General features: G+C 35.5%; 2 protein-coding genes, 2 long non-coding RNA genes and 1 other non-coding gene across 7 annotated transcripts; 1 reads left to right on the forward strand and 4 right to left on the reverse strand.

Moving 5' to 3' along the window:
• Positions 1-4,703: 4,703 nt before the first annotated feature.
• On the reverse strand, positions 4,704-5,936 carry LOC123257102. The gene is made up of 2 exons (XR_006507044.1): positions 5,615-5,936; positions 4,704-5,225 (listed from the first exon to the last, which is right to left on the reverse strand). It is a non-coding gene; the product is annotated as an uncharacterized LOC123257102 (long non-coding RNA).
• A 1,956-nt stretch (positions 5,937-7,892) lies between these two features.
• Positions 7,893-9,125, forward strand: LOC123257101. Its single transcript, XR_006507043.1, has 2 exons — positions 7,893-8,214; positions 8,604-9,125. It is a non-coding gene; the product is annotated as an uncharacterized LOC123257101 (long non-coding RNA).
• An 8,344-nt stretch (positions 9,126-17,469) lies between these two features.
• On the reverse strand, positions 17,470-19,981 carry LOC123257126 (piggyBac transposable element-derived protein 1-like). The gene is made up of 2 exons (XM_044714854.1): positions 19,829-19,981; positions 17,470-19,439 (listed from the first exon to the last, which is right to left on the reverse strand). The coding sequence occupies exon 2, from the start codon at positions 19,041-19,043 to the stop codon at positions 17,904-17,906; it is 1,140 nt and encodes a 379-aa protein (XP_044570789.1). The 5' UTR covers positions 19,044-19,439; positions 19,829-19,981; the 3' UTR covers positions 17,470-17,903.
• A 1,193-nt stretch (positions 19,982-21,174) lies between these two features.
• LOC6503233 (60S ribosomal protein L15) lies at positions 21,175-22,581 on the reverse strand. 3 transcript variants are annotated; one of them, XM_014904678.3, is made up of 3 exons: positions 22,463-22,581; positions 21,753-22,078; positions 21,175-21,571 (listed from the first exon to the last, which is right to left on the reverse strand). In XM_014904678.3, exons 2-3 carry the CDS (start codon positions 22,059-22,061, stop codon positions 21,266-21,268), a joined length of 615 nt encoding a protein of 204 aa, XP_014760164.1. In that variant the 5' UTR covers positions 22,062-22,078; positions 22,463-22,581; the 3' UTR covers positions 21,175-21,265. The 3 variants fall into 3 exon arrangements, with proteins under 3 accessions (XP_014760164.1, XP_044570790.1, XP_001965845.1); XM_044714855.1 differs by lacking the exon at positions 22,463-22,581 and adding an exon at positions 22,393-22,447; XM_001965809.2 differs by lacking the exon at positions 22,463-22,581 and having other exon boundaries at positions 21,753-22,189.
• LOC116655928 lies at positions 22,260-22,335 on the reverse strand. Its single transcript, XR_004311018.1, has one exon. It is a non-coding gene; the product is annotated as a small nucleolar RNA Me18S-Gm1358 (small nucleolar RNA).
• Positions 22,582-23,469: the final 888 nt, after the last annotated feature.

Genomic DNA, 23,469 nt, shown 5'->3' on the forward strand with positions numbered 1-23,469 from the left:
ATGTCCAACCTTACAAAACATCTCAGAGGTCGCTGAAGTTTTTCACCGCGGAGCATATAGAAGCATGATGTGATGTATGCTGACAAGCGGCACTCGTTGAAAGATAATGTAATGGCATTTAGCAGTGCCAAAGAAAAGTCAGAGACAACCTCTGGCGGGACCCGATCGACTAGTTTGAGGAACATGCTGAGCCAGTACGCCAGAGAGATCGTGTCATGTTTCTCTGAGACCATCTGATAAATTGGCAAAATTTTTCCTTCGTTGCTCATCACCAGTTGGTACAAGAACACGCATTTTGTTTCACCATTTGGTTTCGCCATCGATCTGACAACGCTTCCTGTACCATCAATTGAAACTCTTTTTACAGTTTTTATTGCGTCTTTGTACATGGCAATTTGCATTGGTGAAATGTAGATGAAATAGAATTCGTCAAATCCTATATCTTTGATGCAACCTGCAAACTCACCTTCATACTTCATCCTATACAAGGATTCTATCGCAGAGAGTCCAGCTTTGATACCGAGATTTTCATTGATAGCTTCTTCTCTGATTTTTCTAATGGTTGCTGGATTAGGAAGATGACTCGGTTCTGCATCGCCGTATTCCATTTCCTTTGTAACTTCCTTTAGCCATTGCGCTGCCTTTTTTGACAAAAGTTCTTTGCCCGTAAGATGACGTTGCTCTCCTCGAAGATGCCTTTTTCGAAAATGTGGGATTCCACGAGTATCTGGCACAATTATCGCTACACTTACGCCAGTATCAGGCTTCGGTTCGCTTGGACAATGTCCGACGAACTTGGAACCACATTCCTTGCATTCTCCTTCAATTTTGAGCCAAACACTCCTCTCGCTGTCAAATACCCGAGCACGTTTGAAACTCCACGGACACGGTAATGGGACTTTATCACTGCAGTATTTCGCGATTATGCTCGTCCAAGGTCCTTGCAAAGATCTGTAATTGCGTGGTCCTGTTTTTTCGATGTACGTTTTTTGGATTGGTTGAATAGTTTTCCAAACTTAATCTTCGATGTCAATGGTAATGAATAATTGTGGAAGTGGTCGATTTGTAGTTGTCTGAACTGTGGCATAATCTGGATCTTCTTTGATGGTACTATTTACAGAAGAGTCGTGAGTGGTATTAAGTGGCAATTTCGAACTAACGGGGATTCCAAACCGTTCCTTAACTTGGTCCAATATGTTGTGTCGGTTGATTCTAACATACACGTTTAGAACATACACATACATTTTTCCCCCCAGGATCTTACTCGCTTCTTCCCAAACACGGTCGTTTCTTTTTTTCAAGTCTCCTGCTTCATTTTGAAAAATATTCACTAAGCAGAGAGCTTCTACGATTTCATCGGGAAGTTGTGCAGCAGTTGGTGGCATGACTATATTTGAATGGTCAAAACAGCTAGAGTCCTACGACAAACCATAAAATGTGTTCAAATTACAATTAAATTCAAATTCTAAGAACCGCGGGACAGTTACGAAATGAAGGAGATGAGTTACAGCGGGGCCTTTAACAGGACTTCGCAAAACACATTCTGTTTTTTATCTATGTACATATATCTTTTTTTTAAGTAATGGTAAAACTTTTCTTAAAATTAGTATTGATGCGTTGTAAAGAAATGGTCCATCATTAGAATAGCGAAATTCATAGAAAGTCGTTAAAAAAACGTTTAGTGGTTTTCCAAGTGTGTTCCAAGGGTTCATTTTTTTTTGTTTAAGAGTCAAACGAAGATTTATCTCAACTATAGTGATCAATAGTTTTAGGGAGATGGTCAATTACCATAACTCCAATTACAGTAGAACTCCAATTATCCGAATTAAAGGGGACCGGGACCCATTCGGATAATCAAATATTCGGATAATCGGATTTTCGTTTTCTTTTCGAAGCCATGGTATATAAACAATACAGTATTGTACACGCACAAACAAAAGTAAGCCATAGCGAAAGAGTAGCGTCCTCGCAAGTGAATATGCAAGTGAATATCACACTTTTTAATCAAAACAAACAATCGCGGGGGGAAGTCAGTGTAGGCACAACGGCAAGTTAAGGCAAGTCAAGTCAAGACTTGTGATTCGGATAATCGGCGATTCGGATAGTCGGAGTTCGGATAATTGGAGTTCTACTGTACTATAAAATAGTGGTTGATAGGTATAACAAAGATTTTAATCGTACGAATAGTTATTCCAGACCCCTTTTCACATGACCTTGAAGGTGGTCAATCGATTTTATGGGATGGTCAATCAGTTTTATGGGATGGTCAATCGATTTTAGGGGATGGTCAATCGATTTTATGGGATGGTCAATCAGTTTTATGGGATGGTCAATCAGTTTTAGGGGATGTTCAATCAGTTTTATGGGATGGTCAATCGATTTTAGGGGATGTTCAATCAGTTTTATGGGATGGTCAATCGATTTTAGGGGATGGTCAACCAGTTTTATAGAATGGTCAATCAGTTTTAGGGGATGTTCAATCAGTTTTATGGGATGGTCAATCGATTTTAGGGGATGGTCAATCGTTTAAACTGCTCTATACGTTAAAATTCATTTTTTAAATATGTTTTCTTATGTCCGGGAGCCAGTGTGAAGTTGGCCCCCGGAAAGTTTTTTTGCTGCAATTTTTTTTCGGAAGGTGGTCAAACGAAAATTTTTGTGGTCAATAGTGGTCAAACGATGGTCAATAATGGTCAGTTATTATTTTGTTGAAATTCAAAAGTTGGGGTGCCAACTTCACAGACCTGAAAAAGTAACCTTCCGATGTTTTTTGGCTGTAATTTAAAAAAAAAATGAAAAACTTCGATTCTTTTTGTGGATTATTTTTATTTGGTCTTTTAATTTTTTTACATCAAGTCGAGAATATGATGTCATGTAAATGACCGCCGCCACAGTTGATTGTCATTTGTACCCTTTTTATGGCAAGTGACCTTTTTATGGTCACTTTGGTCAGAACTTCCGGCGATAGGTCCTCACATTCTTGACGGATATTGTCTTTAAGAGCTGCAAGAGTTTGAGGCTTGTTAACATAAACCCGTGACTTCAAAAATCGTACAAAAATAGGTCTGGAGCGGTCAAATCAGGCGATCTTGCTGTAGGCGATGTAGCGGATCATATATATGTGGCCGATCCTTTTGAAATTTGGCATATCGATTTATTTTGCCAAAAGAGGAATCCATTGAAACTCCCATCCTTCTAACTTGAAAAACATCGAAGTTATAGCATTTCCGATCAATCAGTTATAAGACAATAGGATATAGTCGGCCGATCCTTATGAAATTCGACAAATCAGATTTTTTTTTCCAAAATAGAATCTGTACCAAATCCCATCTTTCTAACTTAACCCTTCATATGGCATAAACTCCGATTTTGATGCGGTTTTTGTTTTTAGATATATAATTAAAAATAAAAAATACACTTTTTTTTCGTTTTCCCGATTTTTGATTTTTTACACTTTTATTAAGGATAAAGGATATGTTGCATAAATACATCAAATATGCTTGGGTTCAAAATTAAACTTAATATAATCCAAAAATTTATTTAACATAAATGAATATATTTGTAATGTTTTTAGTGCATTAAACAAAATATTTGAATTCATAATATATTTAATAGTTTCAGTGCTCAGTTTACATAGATAAAACGTAAATTTTATTATAATATTTGCTATAAGGCGCTTAAATTACTGTTTAATTTAAGTGAAAATTGGTGAAACAATTATTTCTTTTATTGAAGCATAAAGCTACTCCACATTTGTTGCACATGACTTGAGAATATCCTGCACAGTTTGGAAACTTGCATCTTATTCTTTTGTCTGCCCAAATTGGCCAATGTCCAACCTGATCCTGTCGTACCATTTGGTTTGGTACATGCTGAGTTGGACCTCTCTGCTTCTTTAGCTGCAATTCATTTTCAATGACGGAACTTCGTTTACCCAATTTTGATTTAGTGTTAACTTTTGTTAGCACTTCTGCGATATCAAGCCGAAAGTCTGATGAACTTAAAACTTTTCCAGGATATCCATTTGCCTTCATAACACGTTTATACAACAACCAAGCGTTGCTGATTGTAAGGTCCAGTGAATGATAAAAGATTCTGACTTGCCAACGTTTGCTTCTCAATAAAATTTTATATCTTCCGATTATACTGTCGATCAGATCAACGCCTCCCATATAACTGTTGTATTGTGCTACAGCGAAAGGACGGTCAATTTGTATATATTCCTTTTTGGCCTTGTTTAAAAGAGGTAATGAATTAAAATAATTGTCAAAATATAGGCGAAAATTCTGATGCCTGGGGACTTCTCTGGCCAATCTTACAACACAATTTGATGCTGCTCCTAGATCTGGCTCGTTAAGTAGTACTACGTTTTCATTGCCAGAATCAATCTCGAATTTATAGCAGAAGCCCGAATTACCGCTTAAAACATATATTTTATATCCCCATTTATGAGGCTTGTTAGGATTGTACCGTTTCATATGTGATCTTGCTTTTGTTGAACAAATCTGTTCGTCGACACACAAAAACTGTTCCTTAGGTACTTTTCCAAAATTATTATTAATTTCCTGAATAAGTGGTCGTATTTTGAAAAGCCGATCATGACGGGAATCAGTCAAAGGCAGATTATTATCATTGTTGTTGAAATGAATGTGACGTCTGATTGTTTCAAATGTTTTTTGTGACATAATGTTTTGACCAGAAAAGGGCACATTTTGGAAGTCGTGAAATGGACATATACAACACAATTCCAACAAACTGTTGAATATCCAAAGGAGTAAAAGTAATATTTGCGTTTGGCTCTTTTTGATGAATGTAAAGGTTAGTTTCATTCGAAATATTCTCAAAAACTTTTTTAGGAAATAGATACGAAAAAAATTGAATAGGCTGGGACAGCTCCATTAGTTCCGGAGGTAACGCAGTGCTCGTGAGCAGCTGAAGTTGGTTCTCATTCAAAATCAAACTGCGTTGTCTCCATAGCAAATTCCTTCTTAGGTCCTTTTTGCTAGAAGTCGCAACATCGTTGACATCCTTGCTTGGAACATTCAAGTCGGTAGGGAGTTCAACTTGATTTTCCAAAACTTCGTCATCTGAGGTCTCAAAATCTTCTTTATTGGGATAGTAATCGCTTTCGTCATCAGCAGAAAAGTCGAGATCATCCTCGCTATCCACGCTATTAAAAAAACTTTCTATTTGCGAAGGCGTTAATCCTTTTTCTGACATTATTCCTATGTAATACAATAGTATATACCATTTGAAACATAACATAACTTTGGTTCCATAGATGAACATATAACACAGACGACAAAGACAATAAATACCAAATAATTGTATATAAAAACACATAAAACATAACATAATAATAATCACAAACAAATAAATGTTGCATATATACATCAAAACTGAGACTGCACAAATTATCTCTGAAAAGCAGTTTGATGTATATCTGCAACACAACGATACTCACTATTTTCACGTAACACATAAACCATAACATAAAAACTCGGCTGCACATGCATTATAAACATAAATACCTTTTCAATTGTGCAGTTTTGTTTAAACAAATAAGTTGTATTTTAAGAAATATTTGTAATTGAAAGTTTGGAACGGAGCTCACGTGCTTGTTTCACAAAATTGGCGGGAAAAGTAAACTTATGTTGTCAAAACTCATGGTAGAGTGGGATCAGGTCATACTAATAAAAAAAAGCCTTGTTGCATTATGACATCACACTAACACATGTCACTTTCTTTATAAACACTATGAAATAGTTGAATTCAAACGGTATGTTGCAGATATGCATCACGGCCATATAAAGGGTTAAAAAAAACCAAAGTTATTTCAATTTCGATCGTTCTATGACAGCTATAGGATATAGTCGGCCGATCCTTATGAAATTTTGTACATAAGATATGTTGGTCAAATATAACATGTGTGGAAAGTCCCAACCCTCATTTAAAAAACACCAAAATTATGGCATTTCCGATCAATCAGTTATATGGCAGCTATAGGATATAGTCGACCGATCCCGGCCGTTCCGACTTATATGCTACCTGTAAGGAAAAGAATGTGTGCAAAGTTTCAACTCGATAGCTTTAAAACTGAAAGACTAATTGACAGACGGACATGCTCATATCGACTCAGGAGGTGATCCTGATCAAGAATATATATATATACTTATATATATACTTTTTAGGGTCGGAGATGTCTCGTTCACTGCGTTGCACACTTTTGACCAAAATCATAATATCTGTGCAAGGGTATAAAAATTATTAAAACATTTTGCATGGAGAAAAGAAAAAAAATTAAAATTAAAATAACATATTTTGGCAAACTGTTTTAATAAAATTCCCATTCGAAAATGATTTTAGCTTTTACAGCTGACTACATATGTATGATTGATTGCAATGATCTCTTGCAGTGGAAAGTTTTCGGTAATTCAACAACAAAATGCATTATGCCGAAAAACGTTGAGACTATGCAAGTGTTTTTGCTCAGCTCAGCAACAGAGGCAATAAAAGAGAATAGGAAAACTATGCAAAAATGTTGTTTTAATTTGCCCATGCTGGGATCCGCACACATGTAAGAACTTTGTCCAAAAACCTTTAGCTTTAATGAAACTTTTAATGCGCCTAGGCATACTTTCAACCAAATTCTGCAACATTACCTTTGAAATATTTTTCCACCCGGTTTCTATCCTGATCCACAGTTCCCCAGAGCCCTTAGTCTGGGGATAATTTTCTTAGTCAACTTGTTGAGAAATAATTTCTTCAATGGGGTAAGCACATTTGTCCCCGAAGTCTGAAAGATTGGTTTCCTAAATACTAGGATAATGCTCCATTTCATGAAAATTAGCTATTGGCAGCTTATGAAATAAAAAATTGTCCTGAATTTGTAGACCTCTGAAATTACATAAATATTCTACTACTTATTATATTCACAAACTACTAATATCTGAAAGCAGGTTTATGGTGGTTTTATATTGCGTTTTCATGAAATGGAGCATTATCCTAGTATTTAGGAAACCAATCTTTCAGACTTCGGGGACAAATGTGCTTACCCCATTGAAGAAATTATTTCTCAACAAGTTGACTAAGAAAATTATCCCCAGACTAAGGGCTCTGGGGAACTGTGGATCAGGATAGAAACCGGGTGGAAAAATATTTCAAAGGTAATGTTGCAGAATTTGGTTGAAAGTATGCCTAGGCGCATTAAAAGTTTCATTAAAGCTAAAGGTTTTTGGATAAAGTTCTTACATGTGTGCGGATCCCAGCATGGGCAAATTAAAACAACATTTTTGCATAGTTTTCCTATTCTCTTTTATTGCCTCTGTTGCTGAGCTGAGCAAAAACACTTGCATAGTCTCAACGTTTTTCGGCATAATGCATTTTGTTGTTGAATTACCGAAAACTTTCCACTGCAAGAGATCATTGCAATCAATCATACATATGTAGTCAGCTGTAAAAGCTAAAATCATTTTCGAATGGGAATTTTATTAAAACAGTTTGCCAAAATATGTTATTTTAATTTTAATTTTTTTTCTTTTCTCCATGCAAAATGTTTTAATAATTTTTATACCCTTGCACAGATATTATGATTTTGGTCAAAAGTGTGCAACGCAGTGAACGAGACATCTCCGACCCTAAAAAGTATATATATAAGTATATATATATATTCTTGATCAGGATCACCTCCTGAGTCGATATGAGCATGTCCGTCTGTCAATTAGTCTTTCAGTTTTAAAGCTATCGAGTTGAAACTTTGCACACATTCTTTTCCTTACAGGTAGCATATAAGTCGGAACGGCCGGGATCGGTCGACTATATCCTATAGCTGCCATATAACTGATTGATCGGAAATGCCATAATTTTGGTGTTTTTTAAATGAGGGTTGGGACTTTCCACACATGTTATATTTGACCAACATATCTTATGTACAAAATTTCATAAGGATCGGCCGACTATATCCTATAGCTGTCATAGAACGATCGAAATTGAAATAACTTTGGTTTTTTTTAACCCTTTATATGGCCGTGATGCATATCTGCAACATACCGTTTGAATTCAACTATTTCATAGTGTTTATAAAGAAAGTGGCATGTGTTAGTGTGATGTCATAATGCAACAAGGCTTTTTTTTATTAGTATGACCTGATCCCACTCTACCATGAGTTTTGACAACATAAGTTTACTTTTCCCGCCAATTTTGTGAAACAAGCACGTGAGCTCCGTTCCAAACTTTCAATTACAAATATTTCTTAAAATACAACTTATTTGTTTAAACAAAACGGCACAATTGAAAAGGTATTTATGTTTATAATGCATGTGCAGCCGAGTTTTTATGTTATGGTTTATGTGTTACGTGAAAATAGTGAGTATCGTTGTGTTGCAGATATACATCAAACTGCTTTTCAGAGATAATTTGTGCAGTCTCAGTTTTGATGTATATATGCAACATTTATTTGTTTGTGATTATTATTATGTTATGTTTTATGTGTTTTTATATACAATTATTTGGTATTTATTGTCTTTGTCGTCTGTGTTATATGTTCATCTATGGAACCAAAGTTATGTTATGTTTCAAATGGTATATACTATTGTATTACATAGGAATAATGTCAGAAAAAGGATTAACGCCTTCGCAAATAGAAAGTTTTTTTAATAGCGTGGATAGCGAGGATGATCTCGACTTTTCTGCTGATGACGAAAGCGATTACTATCCCAATAAAGAAGATTTTGAGACCTCAGATGACGAAGTTTTGGAAAATCAAGTTGAACTCCCTACCGACTTGAATGTTCCAAGCAAGGATGTCAACGATGTTGCGACTTCTAGCAAAAAGGACCTAAGAAGGAATTTGCTATGGAGACAACGCAGTTTGATTTTGAATGAGAACCAACTTCAGCTGCTCACGAGCACTGCGTTACCTCCGGAACTAATGGAGCTGTCCCAGCCTATTCAATTTTTTTCGTATCTATTTCCTAAAAAAGTTTTTGAGAATATTTCGAATGAAACTAACCTTTACATTCATCAAAAAGAGCCAAACGCAAATATTACTTTTACTCCTTTGGATATTCAACAGTTTGTTGGAATTGTGTTGTATATGTCCATTTCACGACTTCCAAAATGTGCCCTTTTCTGGTCAAAACATTATGTCACAAAAAACATTTGAAACAATCAGACGTCACATTCATTTCAACAACAATGATAATAATCTGCCTTTGACTGATTCCCGTCATGATCGGCTTTTCAAAATACGACCACTTATTCAGGAAATTAATAATAATTTTGGAAAAGTACCTAAGGAACAGTTTTTGTGTGTCGACGAACAGATTTGTTCAACAAAAGCAAGATCACATATGAAACGGTACAATCCTAACAAGCCTCATAAATGGGGATATAAAATATATGTTTTAAGCGGTAATTCGGGCTTCTGCTATAAATTCGAGATTGATTCTGGCAATGAAAACGTAGTACTACTTAACGAGCCAGATCTAGGAGCAGCATCAAATTGTGTTGTAAGATTGGCCAGAGAAGTCCCCAGGCATCAGAATTTTCGCCTATATTTTGACAATTATTTTAATTCATTACCTCTTTTAAACAAGGCCAAAAAGGAATATATACAAATTGACCGTCCTTTCGCTGTAGCACAATACAACAGTTCTATGGGAGGCGTTGATCTGATCGACAGTATAATCGGAAGATATAAAATTTTATTGAGAAGCAAACGTTGGCAAGTCAGAATCTTTTATCATTTACTGGACCTTACAATCAGCAACGCTTGGTTGTTGTATAAACGTGTTATGAAGGCAAATGGATATCCTGGAAATGTTTTAAGTTCATCAGACTTTCGGCTTGATATCGCAGAAGTGCTAACAAAAGTTAACACTAAATCAAAATTGGGTAAACGAAGTTCCGTCATTGAAAATGAATTGCAGCTAAAGAAGCAGAGAGGTCCAACTCAGCATGTACCAAACCAAATGGTACGACAGGATCAGGTTGGACATTGGCCAATTTGGGCAGACAAAAGAATAAGATGCAAGTTTCCAAACTGTGCAGGATATTCTCAAGTCATGTGCAACAAATGTGGAGTAGCTTTATGCTTCAATAAAAGAAATAATTGTTTCACCAATTTTCACTTAAATTAAACAGTAATTTAAGCGCCTTATAGCAAATATTATAATAAAATTTACGTTTTATCTATGTAAACTGAGCACTGAAACTATTAAATATATTATGAATTCAAATATTTTGTTTAATGCACTAAAAACATTACAAATATATTCATTTATGTTAAATAAATTTTTGGATTATATTAAGTTTAATTTTGAACCCAAGCATATTTGATGTATTTATGCAACATATCCTTTATCCTTAATAAAAGTGTAAAAAATCAAAAATCGGGAAAACGAAAAAAAAGTGTATTTTTTATTTTTAATTATATATCTAAAAACAAAAACCGCATCAAAATCGGAGTTTATGCCATATGAAGGGTTAAGTTAGAAAGATGGGATTTGGTACAGATTCTATTTTGGAAAAAAAAATCTGATTTGTCGAATTTCATAAGGATCGGCCGACTATATCCTATTGTCTTATAACTGATTGATCGGAAATGCTATAACTTCGATGTTTTTCAAGTTAGAAGGATGGGAGTTTCAATGGATTCCTCTTTTGGCAAAATAAATCGATATGCCAAATTTCAAAAGGATCGGCCACATATATACGATCCGCTACATCGCCTACAGCAAGATCGCCTGATTTGACCGCTCCAGACCTATTTTTGTACGATTTTTGAAGTCACGGGTTTATGTTAACAAGCCTCAAACTCTTGCAGCTCTTAAAGACAATATCCGTCAAGAATGTGAGGACCTATCGCCGGAAGTTCTGACCAAAGTGACCATAAAAAGGTCACTTGCCATAAAAAGGGTACAAATGACAATCAACTGTGGCGGCGGTCATTTACATGACATCATATTCTCGACTTGATGTAAAAAAATTAAAAGACCAAATAAAAATAATCCACAAAAAGAATCGAAGTTTTTCATTTTTTTTTTAAATTACAGCCAAAAAACATCGGAAGGTTACTTTTTCAGGTCTGTGAAGTTGGCACCCCAACTTTTGAATTTCAACAAAATAATAACTGACCATTATTGACCATCGTTTGACCACTATTGACCACAAAAATTTTCGTTTGACCACCTTCCGAAAAAAAATTGCAGCAAAAAAACTTTCCGGGGGCCAACTTCACACTGGCTCCCGGACATAAGAAAACATATTTAAAAAATGAATTTTAACGTATAGAGCAGTTTAAACGATTGACCATCCCCTAAAATCGATTGACCATCCCATAAAACTGATTGAACATCCCCTAAAACTGATTGACCATTCTATAAAACTGGTTGACCATCCCCTAAAATCGATTGACCATCCCATAAAACTGATTGAACATCCCCTAAAATCGATTGACCATCCCATAAAACTGATTGAACATCCCCTAAAACTGATTGACCATCCCATAAAACTGATTGACCATCCCATAAAATCGATTGACCATCCCCTAAAATCGATTGACCATCCCATAAAACTGATTGACCATCCCATAAAATCGATTGACCACCTTCAAGGTCATGTGAAAAGGGGTCTGGAATAACTATTCGTACGATTAAAATCTTTGTTATACCTATCAACCACTATTTTATAGTACAGTAGAACTCCAATTATCCGAACTCCGACTATCCGAATCGCCGATTATCCGAATCACAAGTCTTGACTTGACTTGCCTTAACTTGCCGTTGTGCCTACACTGACTTCCCCCCGCGATTGTTTGTTTTGATTAAAAAGTGTGATATTCACTTGCATATTCACTTGCGAGGACGCTACTCTTTCGCTATGGCTTACTTTTGTTTGTGCGTGTACAATACTGTATTGTTTATATACCATGGCTTCGAAAAGAAAACGAAAATCCGATTATCCGAATATTTGATTATCCGAATGGGTCCCGGTCCCCTTTAATTCGGATAATTGGAGTTCTACTGTAATTGGAGTTATGGTAATTGACCATCTCCCTAAAATTATTGATCACTATAGTTGAGATAAATCTTCGTTTGACTCTTAAACAAAAAAAAATGAACCCTTGGAACACACTTGGAAAACCACTAAACGTTTTTTTAACGACTTTCTATGAATTTCGCTATTCTAATGATGGACCATTTCTTTACAACGCATCAATACTAATTTTAAGAAAAGTTTTACCATTACTTAAAAAAAAGATATATGTACATAGATAAAAAACAGAATGTGTTTTGCGAAGTCCTGTTAAAGGCCCCGCTGTAACTCATCTCCTTCATTTCGTAACTGTCCCGCGGTTCTTAGAATTTGAATTTAATTGTAATTTGAACACATTTTATGGTTTGTCGTAGGACTCTAGCTGTTTTGACCATTCAAATATAGTCATGCCACCAACTGCTGCACAACTTCCCGATGAAATCGTAGAAGCTCTCTGCTTAGTGAATATTTTTCAAAATGAAGCAGGAGACTTGAAAAAAAGAAACGACCGTGTTTGGGAAGAAGCGAGTAAGATCCTGGGGGGAAAAATGTATGTGTATGTTCTAAACGTGTATGTTAGAATCAACCGACACAACATATTGGACCAAGTTAAGGAACGGTTTGGAATCCCCGTTAGTTCGAAATTGCCACTTAATACCACTCACGACTCTTCTGTAAATAGTACCATCAAAGAAGATCCAGATTATGCCACAGTTCAGACAACTACAAATCGACCACTTCCACAATTATTCATTACCATTGACATCGAAGATTAAGTTTGGAAAACTATTCAACCAATCCAAAAAACGTACATCGAAAAAACAGGACCACGCAATTACAGATCTTTGCAAGGACCTTGGACGAGCATAATCGCGAAATACTGCAGTGATAAAGTCCCATTACCGTGTCCGTGGAGTTTCAAACGTGCTCGGGTATTTGACAGCGAGAGGAGTGTTTGGCTCAAAATTGAAGGAGAATGCAAGGAATGTGGTTCCAAGTTCGTCGGACATTGTCCAAGCGAACCGAAGCCTGATACTGGCGTAAGTGTAGCGATAATTGTGCCAGATACTCGTGGAATCCCACATTTTCGAAAAAGGCATCTTCGAGGAGAGCAACGTCATCTTACGGGCAAAGAACTTTTGTCAAAAAAGGCAGCGCAATGGCTAAAGGAAGTTACAAAGGAAATGGAATACGGCGATGCAGAACCGAGTCATCTTCCTAATCCAGCAACCATTAGAAAAATCAGAGAAGAAGCTATCAATGAAAATCTCGGTATCAAAGCTGGACTCTCTGCGATAGAATCCTTGTATAGGATGAAGTATGAAGGTGAGTTTGCAGGTTGCATCAAAGATATAGGATTTGACGAATTCTATTTCATCTACATTTCACCAATGCAAATTGCCATGTACAAAGACGCAATAAAAACTGTAAAAAGAGTTTCAATTGATGGTACAGGAAGCGTTGTCAGATCGATGGCGAAACCAAATGGTGAAACAAAATGCGTGTTCTTGTACCAACTGGTGATGAGCAACGAAGGAAAAATTTTGCCAATTTATCAGATGGTCTCAGAGAAACATGACACGATCTCTCTGGCGTACTGGCTCAGCATGTTCCTCAAACTAGTCGATCGGGTCCCGCCAGAGGTTGTCTCTGACTTTTCTTTGGCACTGCTAAATGCCATTACATTATCTTTCAACGAGTGCCGCTTGTCAGCATACATCACATCATGCTTCTATATGCTCCGCGGTGAAAAACTTCAGCGACCTCTGAGATGTTTTGTAAGGTTGGACATAGCTCACCTGATCAAAATGTTATGCAGAAAAAAAGTTTTCAGTGGAAGGCCAAAATGTTTGAAGGACTTTTACGTGAGATGTATTGGAGTAACGACGACATGCAAATTAGTTACTGACTTTGAGGAGATGATGATATCAATTTTGGTTGTTGCTCAAAGTGAGTGTGAAGGGGAAGACCAACAGGGAAACAAGTTGCCAAGTCAGTGGAGAAAAACTTTTCTATTTAAAAAAATCAAGACGTTTACATTTGAAGATCGGGATGAATCTGATGGAGAAATAGATGGTGATCTTCCTGAACCAGAAAATGTAGACCACGAAGTCCAGGCATTGATGGACAAAATCCAACAAACTGCAAAGGAGGAGGTTGATAAATGTTAAGACTCACAAAAACCAAATTCTTATTACTTGAAGGATTTAGTAAAACCCATTATGCAACTGGCACGATTTTTCCCCCTTTGGACTAATGTCATGAAAGATAAGTTCAGTTCTGATTACGATGTTGGTACATCAGCAGTCTCAGAATCGTATTTCAAAGACCTTAAAAACTTGGATTTAAATGATTTCAATGGACCAACAAGAGCGGATAAATTTTTCGTTGCGCACATGCGTTCCATTGAATCATCATGCAAAATTCAACGTGCCTTAGTCAAGCGAAAAAATGCAACATTTCCAAAATTCATTGACTCGAGTGTTTTGAAAAAAAAACAGAAAAGAATGCGATGAAGAAAAAAAACATGGAAATAAAAACGCTAACGAAAAGGATAATCTTTCTTTCTTTAATGAGGAAAAAAATTAACACTTATTCGAAGAAGAGAACTGGAAGGGGAAAAATAATGCTAAAAAGAAGATTGAAGAGGAAAAGAAGTTGACTGATGTAACAATGAGTAAGGTGTCTGAGAGTGCATTTACCAAAAACACGGCAATTAAAGTATCAAACAACCCAAACACGGTCCATGAAAATCATACTTTTTTCATTAATGAGGAAAGCAATGGCTACTTGTACGAAGAAGAGAATCGAAAGGTGGACGTTACTAATAAAAATGTCAAAGATGAAAAGAAGTCGCCTATCCTTCAGTATCACAGTGTACCCGAAATCTTATCAAATGACGAAGGATTACCATCATTTTGCACCAACCAAATCCCGATCGGAATTAAAATAGATAAGAAAGAAGCCGTTGATGAACTCAAAATTGATTGTGACAAAAATAAAGTCAGAAAGCCTTTATCTGAAAAGAACGAAGTTAAGATTGTCACAAGAGGAAAATATTTAACGAAATGTCCAGACATTCAGTTCATTTATAATCGGCCACTAAGACGAAAGAAAAGCTTGGTACTGAGAAACGGTGTACTATTACCTCCAGTACCGATTGGAAATAGACTTGTGTAAGTCAAGAATATTTGTACTTTCGACTCAGCTCTCGAAATTCTTTCGACCGCCTACATTGATAATGCTAGATACAAAGAAAACATCGACAGTTTGGACGACAACAATGTAGTGATTGCGCTTATGAAACAGTACGTCTCCGATGGACCAACTGCCCACTTTTACATCGATTGAGGACAATTTCTCGCCACCCAGTATGATATAGATGAAAATAACGTTTTGATCTGTGCTGCGAATATAGAAACCTTCATAGAGCGGAATCTGACGGACTTTCCCAGCGCTTCAATACACATATCTTGCACCAATTGCGACTACATCATGAGGCAGCTTACATCAATCGATGTTGATGCGCAGGAAGTCATCACTTGTGGTTTCACCCAAGGCTTTCACAATTTTGTTCAGAAATACTTTGAGGCGAAACAGTATGTATGCCAACGATGTGGAACTGAAAAAACAAAAATAACGAATCCTGGGACACACATTTTTTTTAATGTCGAATTCACGATGGACAAAAAAGATCATGCGATGTTCAATAAAACAGTTGCCGATTCAATTCTGCTTTCTGATATCCCGACAAAAATAGAAATTCTAGCAGAGACGTACATCCTCAATGGAGCCGTTGAATTTGTGCGACCTCAAGATTCTGATGGGATTGGACACTACATGGCACATTGCAGGAGACTAACTGGTCAATGGGAAGTTCACAACGATCTGAGCAGAGAGGTGACACGAATAAAGAACATAGAAAAACATTTTGTAAAAGTGTCTGTTTTGTTGTACTCAAGAGTTTGAAGAATTGATTCATTAAAAACTATAGAAATATACAGAATATATAAAAATAAACTGAAAATAACATATCATTTATGATCCTGTTAAAATTTTGATATAAGCAGCTGAAAAAAAAACTTTTTGAGTACCCACATAATTTGTAACGGTACTGTAGAAATTTACCTTTGAATAAACGAAAGCGAAACAAAATCGCATTTTTTTTTATATTTCCAAACTTGAGTTTTTTTTCCAAATTTTTTGTAGGTGGTCAATCAGTTTTATGGGATGGTCAATCGATTTTAGGGGATGCTCAAACGATTTTATGGGATGGTCAATCAGTTTTATAGAATGGTCAATCAGTTTTAGGGGATGGTCAATCAGTTTTATGGGATGGTCAATCAGTTTTATGGGATGGTCAATCGATTTTAGGGGATGGTCAATCGATTTTATGGGATGGTCAATCGATTTTAGGGGATGGTCAATCGATTTTATGGGATGGTCAATCGATTTTAGGGGATGGTCAATCGATTTTATGGGATGGTCAATCAGTTTTATGGGATGGTCAATCAGTTTTAGGGGATGTTCAATCAGTTTTATGGGATGGTCAATCGATTTTAGGGGATGTTCAATCAGTTTTATGGGATGGTCAATCGATTTTAGGGGATGGTCAACCAGTTTTATAGAATGGTCAATCAGTTTTAGGGGATGTTCAATCAGTTTTATGGGATGGTCAATCGATTTTAGGGGATGGTCAATCGTTTAAACTGCTCTATACGTTAAAATTCATTTTTTAAATATGTTTTCTTATGTCCGGGAGCCAGTGTGAAGTTGGCCCCCGGAAAGTTTTTTTGCTGCAATTTTTTTTCGGAAGGTGGTCAAACGAAAATTTTTGTGGTCAATAGTGGTCAAACGATGGTCAATAATGGTCAGTTATTATTTTGTTGAAATTCAAAAGTTGGGGTGCCAACTTCACAGACCTGAAAAAGTAACCTTCCGATGTTTTTTGGCTGTAATTTAAAAAAAAAATGAAAAACTTCGATTCTTTTTGTGGATTATTTTTATTTGGTCTTTTAATTTTTTTACATCAAGTCGAGAATATGATGTCATGTAAATGACCGCCGCCACAGTTGATTGTCATTTGTACCCTTTTTATGGCAAGTGACCTTTTTATGGTCACTTTGGTCAGAACTTCCGGCGATAGGTCCTCACATTCTTGACGGATATTGTCTTTAAGAGCAGCAAGAGTTTGAGGCTTGTTAACATAAACCCGTGACTTCAAAAATCGTACAAAAATAGGTCTGGAGCGGTCAAATCAGGCGATCTTGCTGTAGGCGATGTAGCGGATCGTATATATGTGGCCGATCCTTTTGAAATTTGGCATATCGATTTATTTTGCCAAAAGAGGAATCCATTGAAACTCCCATCCTTCTAACTTGAAAAACATCGAAGTTATAGCATTTCCGATCAATCAGTTATAAGACAATAGGATATAGTCGGCCGATCCTTATGAAATTCGACAAATCAGATTTTTTTTTCCAAAATAGAATCTGTACCAAATCCCATCTTTCTAACTTAACCCTTCATATGGCATAAACTCCGATTTTGATGCGGTTTTTGTTTTTAGATATATAATTAAAAATAAAAAATACACTTTTTTTTCGTTTTCCCGATTTTTGATTTTTTACACTTTTATTAAGGATAAAGGATATGTTGCATAAATACATCAAATATGCTTGGGTTCAAAATTAAACTTAATATAATCCAAAAATTTATTTAACATAAATGAATATATTTGTAATGTTTTTAGTGCATTAAACAAAATATTTGAATTCATAATATATTTAATAGTTTCAGTGCTCAGTTTACATAGATAAAACGTAAATTTTATTATAATATTTGCTATAAGGCGCTTAAATTACTGTTTAATTTAAGTGAAAATTGGTGAAACAATTATTTCTTTTATTGAAGCATAAAGCTACTCCACATTTGTTGCACATGACTTGAGAATATCCTGCACAGTTTGGAAACTTGCATCTTATTCTTTTGTCTGCCCAAATTGGCCAATGTCCAACCTGATCCTGTCGTACCATTTGGTTTGGTACATGCTGAGTTGGACCTCTCTGCTTCTTTAGCTGCAATTCATTTTCAATGACGGAACTTCGTTTACCCAATTTTGATTTAGTGTTAACTTTTGTTAGCACTTCTGCGATATCAAGCCGAAAGTCTGATGAACTTAAAACTTTTCCAGGATATCCATTTGCCTTCATAACACGTTTATACAACAACCAAGCGTTGCTGATTGTAAGGTCCAGTAAATGATAAAAGATTCTGACTTGCCAACGTTTGCTTCTCAATAAAATTTTATATCTTCCGATTATACTGTCGATCAGATCAACGCCTCCCATATAACTGTTGTATTGTGCTACAGCGAAAGGACGGTCAATTTGTATATATTCCTTTTTGGCCTTGTTTAAAAGAGGTAATGAATTAAAATAATTGTCAAAATATAGGCGAAAATTCTGATGCCTGGGGACTTCTCTGGCCAATCTTACAACACAATTTGATGCTGCTCCTAGATCTGGCTCGTTAAGTAGTACTACGTTTTCATTGCCAGAATCAATCTCGAATTTATAGCAGAAGCCCGAATTACCGCTTAAAACATATATTTTATATCCCCATTTATGAGGCTTGTTAGGATTGTACCGTTTCATATGTGATCTTGCTTTTGTTGAACAAATCTGTTCGTCGACACACAAAAACTGTTCCTTAGGTACTTTTCCAAAATTATTATTAATTTCCTGAATAAGTGGTCGTATTTTGAAAAGCCGATCATGACGGGAATCAGTCAAAGGCAGATTATTATCATTGTTGTTGAAATGAATGTGACGTCTGATTGTTTCAAATGTTTTTTGTGACATAATGTTTTGACCAGTAAAGGGCACATTTTGGAAGTCGTGAAATGGACATATACAACACAATTCCAACAAACTGTTGAATATCCAAAGGAGTAAAAGTAATATTTGCGTTTGGCTCTTTTTGATGAATGTAAAGGTTAGTTTCATTCGAAATATTCTCAAAAACTTTTTTAGGAAATAGATACGAAAAAAATTGAATAGGCTGGGACAGCTCCATTAGTTCCGGAGGTAACGCAGTGCTCGTGAGCAGCTGAAGTTGGTTCTCATTCAAAATCAAACTGCGTTGTCTCCATAGCAAATTCCTTCTTAGGTCCTTTTTGCTAGAAGTCGCAACATCGTTGACATCCTTGCTTGGAACATTCAAGTCGGTAGGGAGTTCAACTTGATTTTCCAAAACTTCGTCATCTGAGGTCTCAAAATCTTCTTTATTGGGATAGTAATCGCTTTCGTCATCAGCAGAAAAGTCGAGATCATCCTCGCTATCCACGCTATTAAAAAAACTTTCTATTTGCGAAGGCGTTAATCCTTTTTCTGACATTATTCCTATGTAATACAATAGTATATACCATTTGAAACATAACATAACTTTGGTTCCATAGATGAACATATAACACAGACGACAAAGACAATAAATACCAAATAATTGTATATAAAAACACATAAAACATAACATAATAATAATCACAAACAAATAAATGTTGCATATATACATCAAAACTGAGACTGCACAAATTATCTCTGAAAAGCAGTTTGATGTATATCTGCAACACAACGATACTCACTATTTTCACGTAACACATAAACCATAACATAAAAACTCGGCTGCACATGCATTATAAACATAAATACCTTTTCAATTGTGCAGTTTTGTTTAAACAAATAAGTTGTATTTTAAGAAATATTTGTAATTGAAAGTTTGGAACGGAGCTCACGTGCTTGTTTCACAAAATTGGCGGGAAAAGTAAACTTATGTTGTCAAAACTCATGGTAGAGTGGGATCAGGTCATACTAATAAAAAAAAGCCTTGTTGCATTATGACATCACACTAACACATGTCACTTTCTTTATAAACACTATGAAATAGTTGAATTCAAACGGTATGTTGCAGATATGCATCACGGCCATATAAAGGGTTAAAAAAAACCAAAGTTATTTCAATTTCGATCGTTCTATGACAGCTATAGGATATAGTCGGCCGATCCTTATGAAATTTTGTACATAAGATATGTTGGTCAAATATAACATGTGTGGAAAGTCCCAACCCTCATTTAAAAAACACCAAAATTATGGCATTTCCGATCAATCAGTTATATGGCAGCTATAGGATATAGTCGACCGATCCCGGCCGTTCCGACTTATATGCTACCTGTAAGGAAAAGAATGTGTGCAAAGTTTCAACTCGATAGCTTTAAAACTGAAAGACTAATTGACAGACGGACATGCTCATATCGACTCAGGAGGTGATCCTGATCAAGAATATATATATATACTTATATATATACTTTTTAGGGTCGGAGATGTCTCGTTCACTGCGTTGCACACTTTTGACCAAAATCATAATATCTGTGCAAGGGTATAAAAATTATTAAAACATTTTGCATGGAGAAAAGAAAAAAAATTAAAATTAAAATAACATATTTTGGCAAACTGTTTTAATAAAATTCCCATTCGAAAATGATTTTAGCTTTTACAGCTGACTACATATGTATGATTGATTGCAATGATCTCTTGCAGTGGAAAGTTTTCGGTAATTCAACAACAAAATGCATTATGCCGAAAAACGTTGAGACTATGCAAGTGTTTTTGCTCAGCTCAGCAACAGAGGCAATAAAAGAGAATAGGAAAACTATGCAAAAATGTTGTTTTAATTTGCCCATGCTGGGATCCGCACACATGTAAGAACTTTGTCCAAAAACCTTTAGCTTTAATGAAACTTTTAATGCGCCTAGGCATACTTTCAACCAAATTCTGCAACATTACCTTTGAAATATTTTTCCACCCGGTTTCTATCCTGATCCACAGTTCCCCAGAGCCCTTAGTCTGGGGATAATTTTCTTAGTCAACTTGTTGAGAAATAATTTCTTCAATGGGGTAAGCACATTTGTCCCCGAAGTCTGAAAGATTGGTTTCCTAAATACTAGGATAATGCTCCATTTCATGAAAATTAGCTATTGGCAGCTTATGAAATAAAAAATTGTCCTGAATTTGTAGACCTCTGAAATTACATAAATATTCTACTACTTATTATATTCACAAACTACTAATATCTGAAAGCAGGTTTATGGTGGTTTTATATTGCGTACGCAAATATATTCATTTTATTAAGCTGTAAAATTATTTGGCCAGCTCTCACAGAAGTGAGGTACAGCTTAACGTTTTCTGTGCATATGTTCTCGGTTCTTGCGCTTCCAAGCAGCACGCCTGGACCCACCAATGGTCTGCGAATATCTGTATCCCTTGCCAATTCCACGAGAACTTTTACCCGCCGATGTAAGGCCTCTTAATTCGCGATGCTTGTGCACGTGCTTGCATATCCAATTGATTTTCGGATCACGACGAATTGAACTATGATGCGTATCAATCAATATTACCTCAAAATACTTATACGAAGCATCTTGAGCAATCCAGTAAGAGTTCAAAACACGTAGGCCACCAAGTCTTCGACCAACACGTTCCTGAAATAAAAATAGTATTATTAGAATGTTAAAAATATTGTGATTATTTAACTAACGAATATCCATCAGACATCTAAGGAAGTTTTTAGTCAACAAAAAATAATTTAATGACAAAAGTTATTTTCATCAAAACTTTACATGTACATGCACATGTACTTTTAACCTATTTTTTTTTTATTACCTCAGCAATGGACTGCAATCCACGATAGGGTTTTAATTGATTTACACCATGACTTTTCGGCTTTCCATAAGTGCAACCTTTTGGTACTGGGCGCTTTCGGCCTCCACGACGAACACGAATCCGATAAATAACGAATCCTTGTTTAGCTTTATATCCCAAACGTCTTGCTTTGTCCGGACGAGTTGGTCTAGGCGAGCGATGCAGTTTAGTCAATTGACGATACTGCCAAACGCGAATTCTAAGTAGATATCGCATTACATCGCTCTGCTTCTTCCTATAAAGTTCCTGCATATAGCGATACGCCCCCATGTCCAAAATTGATAGACCTAGTAACAAATTTAATAGTTATTACTAAAATTCATAACTGTCACATCATGGGTCCATCAATTTTCCCGACTGCGGGCCGAAATTGATTCCAAAGACATTCATTTAGATAACTAAAAATCGAATATATATATATATACTATTATACATTATGAAATTAATTAAGCAATTGAAATATTTTGGCATTTTTCAGAATTCCATATTCAGCAAGCTATTTCTAGCTTATGAGTGGTGCATGGAAATATCATCACAATAAAATAATGCAATGTATTGCGGAATTAATTCAAATTGAAGAAAGAAAAACATAAATCAATACATTTGCAATTAAGATGCACTTTAAAAACAAAAATTAAATTTGAGCGAGGCTATTGGAACCACCAACTTACCAGAAGTCTAGTTTTCAAAAGAAGGAAGTAAGCTAAGTTCCATACCACATATATACTCAGAGTTGCTTTGTGACTCAACAAGGAAATACTTATGGAATTGGAACAACGAAATGAAACAGGGAAATGTCATATATATAATAGCCTTATTCCACTGTCCCCATGTATGTGGGAAAGATGGAAGTTGTATGTTACATTCGAATTAATTCGAATGCATCATAGATGAACAATAAAATTATGCATGTTTCTGTGTATTTTTAGTCACTAGAATAAAAATAATACAAAGCGAAGGCAAATCAATGTTATTTGTGCACTATTATTTCGTATAATTTATTAAATATAGTATTGTAAATAATCTATTTTTTAGCTTAGTTTATTACTACATACGCTGCAAACGCACTGAGACAAAACTTATAAGAGCTTACTACTTTTTTGATGTTCCCATCAAGCCGCCTCACGCTTCCATTGTGTAATATGTATATCAGTGTGCCTAAACAAAAACAATTTACGAATGGATTGAGTGCGTCAGAAATTATGCAAATTTATTTAGCTGTTTTCGGCATTTCGAAAGCACTCTATTTGCTTTCCGCTTTACCTCATTCGGATTCAAAACAAGAGAATGGCAAGAATGAGTATGCTGTCTTACACTTTCATTCTCACTCCCACTCACTAAATTCGTTTTGTGTCATGCACTCATTCATGTATTCCATTCGAATGTATTCTATGGCTGAACCAATAAGAATGTATCCATTCAGACCTCTATTTTAAATATTATTAAGAAAATAATAAAGACCCCCTTAAATGAAAAAAAATGTTCGCCTGTGTTAAATAGGATCGTGTTTTAATTTTAAAAAAACTTTTCATGTTGCCTGAAATTCGAACTTAAAATCATGAAATTGAATTCTGTATGTTGATCTTTTTTGTGACCTTATATGTACATATATGAATGCAATAAACCTGAAAATAGAGTATATCCTTTAAAAATTTTAGTTCATTTAAATAAATAAACT

The sequence above is a fragment of the Drosophila ananassae genome, chromosome 2R (assembly GCF_017639315.1).
Source record: "Drosophila ananassae strain 14024-0371.13 chromosome 2R, ASM1763931v2, whole genome shotgun sequence".
NCBI classification, from domain to species: Eukaryota; Metazoa; Arthropoda; class Insecta; order Diptera; family Drosophilidae; genus Drosophila; species Drosophila ananassae.